The sequence below is a fragment of the Benincasa hispida genome, chromosome 1 (assembly GCF_009727055.1).
Source record: "Benincasa hispida cultivar B227 chromosome 1, ASM972705v1, whole genome shotgun sequence".
Lineage (NCBI taxonomy): Eukaryota > Viridiplantae > Streptophyta > Magnoliopsida > Cucurbitales > Cucurbitaceae > Benincasa > Benincasa hispida.
Genome location: NC_052349.1, coordinates 60,556,863 through 60,565,727, shown reverse-complemented (window position 1 = coordinate 60,565,727; position 8,865 = coordinate 60,556,863). Strand labels below are relative to the sequence as shown.

Below are 8,865 nucleotides of genomic sequence, written 5' to 3'. Positions count from 1 at the left end.
CCTTGCCTTGCGAGCTGATATTCTTCCAAGTCCTGCTCTAGTGCGTCAGGCCTTGAGCTACTTTCATGCGTTGCATCCTCAGGTCTGGATGCAAATTGCTCATCTTCTTCCTCTAATATTGCTTTTCCTTGTTATTCTTTTTTATTTCAAGGGCCCTTCATTCACGTCGGATGGGTGTGATTGAGATGCGTCAGGGCCAATTCTCCCTTCTTTTCTATCTTCTTCTTCTTCCCTTTCTTTTCCTTGTTACTCTTTTTTATTTTAAGGGCCCTTCATTCACGTCGGATGGGCGTGATTGAGACGCGTCAGGGCCAATTCTCCCTTCTTTTCTATCTTCTTCTTCTTCCCTTTCTTCTCTTGATTCTTCTTCCAATTCCTCTTCAAGCATCATAGCATATCACTTCACTTCATCTAATGCAAGTGATGCGTTAGGTAGGTCTGAACGCATCACCTACTCTTCCTCTTAGCTTTGATTGAGAGACGCCAAAATTGCACCAAAAACTTCCTGCTCGTCCAGTCGAGCCAATTCTGCCAACTCTTCAAGATTGCACTCTAATGCAGGACTGTTAGAGAAGGGTATGGGTGGAGTAAATGAAGGGGTGCCCACTGGGGTATGAGGCTCCCCAGGGGAGGATATGAAAATAGGCAAATGAGGTGGTTGGCTCGACACGTCTGATTCCACTGGATAAATGGTGGCTAAGGGCTGGATCAAAAGTGGAGGTGGTGGACGCACAGCTGGTGACGGTGCGTTGTGGAGGTTGGCTGGGAGTGGGTCATGCGTTGCAGTTACCATAGTGATGTTAGGAATGACTGGTGGTAGGGCAGGCTTGGTGTAGGATTTAGAGGCGACCGTAGATGACGGATGCATCCTCGGTTTTATAGGTGTTTTGGCCCTTAGCTTAAGGATGATTTTGGGTTTTGGTTGAGGGATCTTATGTTTAGGTTGAGGGGTATTGGTCGGAGGGGTAATGATGGCTTTGGAGGTTTTGGAAGGAAGTTTTGTGGATGTTGTGGAAGGTTTCGACCTAGACGATCGCTGGGAAGAAGAGGTGGCTCCATCATGCGTGGGTTTGGTTTGGGCAAGGGTTTTGGTGGTCTTTTCTAGGGCTCGAGGGAGGTAAAATCAAAACAGAGGACGAGGAATAAGAGCTTACCGATGAGTCGTTCCTTGAAGCTTACGGTCTGGTTCTGGCTATCTGAGGCGGACGACATTATGGCCGGAGAAGCTCTGAGCGAATCGGAAGCAAGGGAGAGCAGAGAGTTAGGTTTTTTTTTTCTTTTTTGTTTCAGAGAACTCGAGAGTGAAAATGAAGAAGAAGAAGGCTTCGAATCGTGGTTCTTTATAGGCTGAGAGAGAATTAGTGGCGACGTCAGGTGGCGCTGATGTTTGTAATAAATGTAAAACTGAAGGAGACGTCTCGGGTTTCTAAATACTCGGAGTGTTTTTTGGTGTTCTCGATAACAGAACGCTCCCTTCAACTGGGCCATGCGTAAAAGACTTGTGTCTAACACGTCAGTTATTTCCAACTCGATTATACACAACTTTTAAAGAAAAACAAACAAGTTTCCAACTTTTATAAAAGCAAAAATAAAGAACAATCAATCTTAAAACAACCAAACAAATAAATAAAAAAACTCAAACGCATCGTAAAATACAGAATGCAAAAAGACAAGGATCGAGGAAGCATCCCTGGAATATATGGCGATGAAAACGCAGGGATACTTCGATGCGGGCCTCAACTGGCTTCGTGTAGTGCGAAAGATGACTTTTGGCATTCTAGTCCATCTTCATAGTAAGGCTTCACTCTTTGGTCGTTTACTTTGAATGCGTTGGTGCCATCTTTTCGTGTTCTTTCCACGACTCTATGTGGAAAGATTGTCTTAATGATAAAGGGTCCTGACCACCTAGATTTTAGTTTCCCTGGAAACAAACGCAGACGTGAATTAAACAATAGAAATTTTTGGCCAATAACAAGTTCTTTCTTACTGATGCGTTGGTCATGCCAACGCTCTGTCTTTTCTTTGCACAGCTTATTGTTCTCGTACGCGTTTAATTGCCATTCCTCGAGCTCATTGAGTTGAGGTTTGCGTTGAGCACCCGCAACATCCAAGTTCATGTTTAGCTTTTTAACTGCCCAAAACGCCTTGTGCTCTAACTCTAAAAGTAAGTGACAAGCTTTTCCAAATACGAGAGAGTATGAAGACATACCTATAGGAGTTTTGTAAGCAGTCCTGTAGGCCCAGAGTGCTTCATCCAGCCTCTGTGCCCAATCCTTCCGCGTTGCATTGACGACTTTCTCTAGGATAGACTTGATTTCTCGATTTGATACTTTCGCTTGACCATTTGTTTGTGGGTGGTAGGTAGTGACGATCTTGTGCCTGACATTATATTTTGCAAGTAATTTGGAAATGATGCGATTAATGAAGTGCGTACCTTCGTCGCTTATCAAGGCTCTTGGCGTTCCATAGCGTGTAAAGATGTTCCTGGTAAGAAACTTAGATACAGTGGACGCATCATTCTTAACACAGGCTACTGCTTCTACCCACTTAGATACATAATCTACTATAAGCAGGATGTACTATTGGCCATAGGATAGGGAAAAAGGTCCCATAAAATCTATGCCCCAAACGTCAAACAGCTCAACTTCGAGAATATTGTTCAAAGGCATTGCGTCTCTTGAAGAAATATTCCCGGTGCGTTGACAGGGGTCACATTTTTTAACAAACTTCTTTGCGTCTTTAAAGAGGGTGGGCCAAAAGTATCCACTTTGAAGGACCTTCGCTCCAGTTCTTTGCCCACCGAAATGCCCTCCGTAAGGAGAGTCATGACACTCAATTAAGATGCGTTGTGTCTCCTCCTTTAGAATGCATCGATGCATTATAGAGTCAGGGCCTTACTTATATAGAAACGGGTCATCCCAAAAATAAAACTTGCTGTCATGAACTAACCGTTTCTTTTGCTGAGAGTTGAAGTTCCCAGGGAATTGCTTGGTGGTTAAATAATTGACTATGTCCGCATACCATGGTTCCCTGCCTTCAACTCTAAATAGGCTTTCATTAGGAAATGCGTCCTTGATTTCACCTTCTTGGGCTTGCATTCCTTGATTCTCTAGCCTGGACAGGTGGTCAGCCACCTGATTTTCTGTTCCCTTTTTGTCTTGGATATCAATATCAAATTCCTGTAGCAGTAGCACCCATCTTATTAACCTTGGCTTCGCATCTTTTTTGCTCATCAGAAATTTTATGGCTGAGTGGTCGGAGTATATGGTGGCTGACGCACCAACTAAGTAAGATCTAAACTTTTCAATGCCAAACACTACAGCCAACATTTCTTTTTCAGTAGTGGTGTAGTCTTCCTGAGAGTCATTTAATGTTTTGGACGCGTAGGTGATGAGATGTATCAAATTACCCTTTTTTTACCCTAACATTATTCCTACTCCACATCACTCGCGTCGCACATGAGAATAAAGCACTGCGTTCAGTCCAGTGCTATCAGTATTGAAGCTGTCGTCAACGCATACTTCAAGGTTTCAAACGTGTCAATGCAGTCTTCATTAAAGTCATAGGGTCGATTCACCTCTAGTAATGCGCTCAGAGGTCGCATAATATGAGAGAATCCTTTAACGAACCGTCTATAGAAGCTTGCATGCCCTAGAAAACTTCGTAAAGTTTTAACATTTGATGGTGGTGGAAGTTTTGCTATGACATCTATTTTGGCTTCATCTACTTCCAAGCCAGCCTTAGATACTTTGTGATCTAAGACAATTCCTTCAGTCACCATGAAGTGACATTTCTCCTAATTCAGCATCAAGTTTGTTTCCTCGCATCGAGCGAGGACGACCTCCAAATTATCTAGGCATGACTGGAATGAGTCTCCAAAGACTGAAAAATCGTCCTTGAAGAATTCAACGGTCTTTTCTAGGAAGTCAGAGAAGATAGCCATCATACATCTTTGAAATGTCACAAATGCGTTACACAGCCCAAAGGGCATGCATCTGAATGCAAATGTTCCAAAGGGACAAGTAAACGTGGTATTCTCCTGATCTTCCGGATCTATCAGAATCTGGTTGTAACCAGAGTATCCATCGAGAAAGCAATAAAATTATTTGCCCGCAAGTCTGTCAAGCATTTGATCGATGAAAGGAAGGGGGAAGTGGTCTTTCTTAGTTGCTGCGTTGAGCTTTCTGTAATCCATACAGATGCGCCAGCCCGTGAAAGTCCTCGAGGGTATGAGTTCATTATTGTTATTGACTATCACGGTCGTTCGCCCTTTCTTGGGAACGCATTGGACTGGACTTACCCAGCTACTGTCAGATATAGGATAAATAACTCCCGCGTCCAACCATTTTAAAATTTCTTTCTTGACCACTTCTTTCATTATGGGGTTCAGCCTTCTTTGAGGCTCGATTGACCCCGACTTCCCTTCTTCCAGCCTAATCTTATGCATGCAATAAGATGGACTAATGCCACGAATATCCGCAAGCGTCCAACCTATTGCACGCTTGTGCTTTTTCAGCATTTGCAAGAGAGATTGCTCATAGGCTCTATAAGATTTGCGGAAATGATCACATGTAAAGTGTTTTTGGTTCCAAGGAATGCATATTTCAAGTGTCTAGGTAACTGTTTCAACTCGAATTCTGGTGGTTCTTCAAGTGATGGACACGTTGGTTTTGTCTGCCGCTCACTCAGACTTGACGACTCTGATTCTTTTAGGTTCTCCTCCAACGCGAGGACCTCACATACATGAGTCTCTTCTTCAGGCAACTCAATACTGTTTAGTTGACAATCTTCACTATCTGGGAACTTTAATTCATTGAGCACATTAAACTTCACCTCTTCATTGTCCATGCGCATAGTTAATTCGCCTTTATGCACGTCAATTAAAACTTTCCTAGTAGCTAAGAAGGGGCATCCAAGGATAATTGGTACCTCCCTATTTACTTCATAGTCTAAGATAATAAAGTCTGCTGGGAATATGAGATTATCAACCTTCACCAGAACATCTTCAATCTTCCCTTCTGGGTACTTAATTGTTCTGTCAGCGAGCTGAAGAGTAACAGAAGTAGGTTGTGCTTTGCCAATCCCCAATTTCTTAAAAATTGAAAGTGGCATGAGATTAATGCTTCTTTGGTTGACTGTTGCTTACTAACGCGTTACACTCCTGCATTAGCGCTACTACTTCCTTCTCACTGACTCTTCTCTTCTTCGTCAAAATGTCCTTAAAAAATTTGACATATGTTGGCATCTACTCCCTCCGACGCATGGCCCATGCGTTAGAGCTTTTCCTATGGCACTTGTCTAATGTGTTAGCGTTAATCCTTGCGTTGAAATCCTGCAATACAATGCGTTAATGCCGCGATATTTAGTAATAAAACTTCTTTTGCATGAGTTTTCTAATGTTTGAATAAATCCATGCGTTTCTTCTAAAAATAAGGAGAATTTATCATTAAAAACCTTAGTTGTTCCAACTTAAGAGCAAAAATAACTTGTATTTCTACAAGTTATTAGCATTCGTGCTTCCAGATCCAATTCGAGTGTCCGACGGACCTATTTTTAATAGTGTGCTTCCGATGCCTCGCGACCACCAATATTGTTCATTTGCAACTTTAAGACGGATTCTTCCGAAGAGTACATTTCATTTCATTATCTCTAGTCTCTATTTTGGAGCTTACTGTTTTAGTTTTAAATAATGTTGCAATTTTAATATTGTATTTTTCTAAGAAAATCTAAAAATGTTCGTTTTATAGGGTAGATATGGATACACCAGAAAATTCAGCAATAGTTCAGGATCAAGATCTAACAGAGGTTCCAGTCACAATCAAAGCAACAACAAGTAGTCCAATAAATAAGCATAAGAATACTAAAACCTCTATTATCTAGGTCCATTTTGAGAAAATTAAAGATTGTGGTCCTGATGACCCTTACGCTAAATTTAAATATTGTGGGATAAAGTATGCTTGTCATTCTAAACGAAATGTTACTGGAACTTTAAAAACCATTTATCAAGTTGTAAGAAATATCCATATCAGAGAAAGAGAGAACCAAGACAAGCACAATTAGTATTCAAACCCAAAGAAGCTATTGGTGAGTCTGATTCAAAACTTGTTTATGAGTCCTTTAGTTTGGAGAGTTGTCGGAGAGCCTTTGCTGAGATAGTGATTTTAGATGAATTACATTTGAGGTTTGTGGAGGGCATTGATTTTCGCAGATTAAAAAACAAATCGATTGCTTTGTATGAGCCCAAGTTTCTTATTCCATCACGAGTAACCATGGCTAGGGATGTGCTTAAGATTTATGTTAGTGAGAAAAAACGGTTGAAGAACATGTTTAAGACACAACAATGTAGGGTTTCTCTCACTACTGACTGTTGGACTTCTGGACAAAACATGAATTATATGGTGTTAATTGCCTATTTCATTGATTCTTAATGGAATTTACATAAGAGGATTATTAGTTTTACTACCATTGAAAATCATAGAGGTGAAACCATAGGTAGGACCATTGAAAAGAATTTAAAGAGTTGGGGTATTGATATAGTTATGACTTTGACTGTTAACAATGCAAGCTCAAATGTTACAGCTGTGGCTTATCTTGTTAAGAGATTTAGTAGTGGGTCGTTATTGAAAGGTGAATTTTTGCATATTAGATGTTGTGCCCATATATCGAATCTTATTGTTTGTGATGCATTTATGGAGCATTAGTAGAATTTTCAATGTCGTTAGATTTGTGAGGTCTTCTCTTGCACGAGCTATGAAATTTAAGAAGTGTACTGAAATTGAAAAGATTGCTTGTAAGAGTTTAGTGTGCCTTGACATTAGCACTAGATGGAACTCTACGTATATGATGCTTGATGCAGCTACTAAGTTTGAAAAAGCATTTGATAGAGTAGAGGATGAAGAACCCATTTTTGCGAGTGAATGTCCACCTACCAAAGATGATTGGAAGAATGCTCAGATGTTGGTTAGGTTTTTGGAAGTGTTTTACAATGTCACTTTAAAAATTTCAGGCTCTTTGTGTAGTACTTCCAATGTCATTTTCCACCAAATTAGCACCATTCATAATTACATACAAGAAAATTCCATGGATAATGAAAACCCAATTCTTGTGAATGTGGCTAAGAACATAGAGGCTAAGTTTGATAAATATTGGGGAAATAATGAGAAGACTGATTTACTATTGTATGTTATTGTTGTGTTAGATCCGCGATATAAGTTAAGGTTTTTATCATATTGTTTCAACAAGTTGTTAAAGCCAACTAAAGCTAAAAATATGACAAATAAAGTGAAGGATGTTTGAGAAGGCTCTTCAATGCATATAGTTCGTCTTCTTTTTGTGGGAATGGGAATGATGGTGCGTTTGCTAATATGGTTAGGGATGGGGTTCCGGTTCAAACAATGGGTGTAGAGGGAAAGTATGGATTTGCTTAAAGATTCTCAAGTGTTGACACAACCCCTTTTGATAAGGCTAATGAACGTGATGTGTATTTGCTTGAAGCTCTTGCTAAGAATGATCCAACCTTTGACATACTTAATTGGTGGAAGCATAATAGTCATCAGTTTGAGATTCTTAGTGCACTAAGTAAAGATATGTTGGTAATCCTAGTATCGATGGTTGCATCTGAGTCTGCTTTTATTATTGAAGGACGTATAGTTGACTCATCACATTCTTCATTGGCTCCGAGAACGGTCGAGGCTTTTATATGTACTCAAAATTGGCTCTGTTCTAAATAGATAGATATTGATCTTTACAAATAATTCGAGGAAGACTCAACGACTGAAGAAGGTATTACATTGGTTTTACTTTTTTTTTTTTTTTGACAATTATTAAGATAAGAATTAAGAGACCATATACGATATTGACTTATTATTATTATTTTTGTACATTTGATAATTTTGTAGGATCCAGAATGATCATGGATGAGGAAAAAGACATTGAAGACCTTGAAGACTTTTGGACTTTGACTTCTTAGATTGAATTTTAATTTAGACTTATTATGTATTTTTCGTTTTTAATTTGGACTTGTTATGTATTTCCTTTTTTCATTTGGACTTATGTTATGTGGTGTCATGGTGTGTATTTCTTATGTTATTTTAGACTTCTGTTATGTAATATGTAATATGTATTTCCTATCTTTTTTGGTGGCTAGATGTTATATCTTTCAGACTTTGACTTATGCAATATGTATGAGAAAAAGAAATTGAGAACATGACTTAATATGTATTTGTATGAGTCAATGACTTATTTTGTACTTATGTAATATATATGATTATTTTTCAATGTTTTTGTTTAAAACACTGATTTTAAAATAACTTCCAATGGTACTTGGCAACCCTAGATTAGATGTACAACCCTAATTGTGGTCCCAATAAGGAAGATTGGGTCCAAAGTTGAAGTTCTTAATCAAATGACTAACACCAATTATGCTTGTAAATTTTCAACAAATTTTGAACAAAATGAAGTCATTATAATTTGGATAGAAAGAGAGGAGGAGGGAAAAAAGAAGAGGAGGAAAAAAAAACCCGACCAAACCGACTAGTTGTCGGTCGGTTTTCAAAGCAGAATTCCTGCAATTCGGTTCCAGAAATCTTCAAACCGACTGGTCGGTTTTCAGTACTGGTTTCCTCTAAAAACCAACACCGACCGACCGATGTACAACCCTAGTGTAGAGATTGGAGAGCGTGACAGAGCAACCCATTGTCTATACCTTGAAGGCAGAGTTCTTTGGGGAGTGCTACTACTCCAGTGATGTTAAGGACGTCACGCCGTGCTTTCCAGTTTGTGATGCTAAGGAGGATCCTGAGCCTAAACCCGAAGGCATCCAGGTGTCCTGTTATAACTCATGGTATTTCGTATATTTTTGAATTT

At 39.5% G+C, this 8,865-nt stretch overlaps 1 protein-coding gene across 1 annotated transcript; it reads right to left on the bottom strand.

Annotated features, from left to right (window-relative positions):
• Nucleotides 1-463: 463 nt before the first annotated feature.
• LOC120078354 (extensin-like) lies at nt 464-868 on the bottom strand. Its single transcript, XM_039032613.1, has one exon. It carries the CDS (start codon nt 866-868, stop codon nt 464-466), a length of 405 nt encoding a protein of 134 aa, XP_038888541.1.
• Nucleotides 869-8,865: the final 7,997 nt, after the last annotated feature.

What these genes read in the sequence shown, in the direction of transcription:
- LOC120078354 (XM_039032613.1), bottom strand. Translation starts at nt 868, where the DNA reads ATGCATCCGTCATCTACGGTCGCCTCTAAATCCTACACCAAGCCTGCC.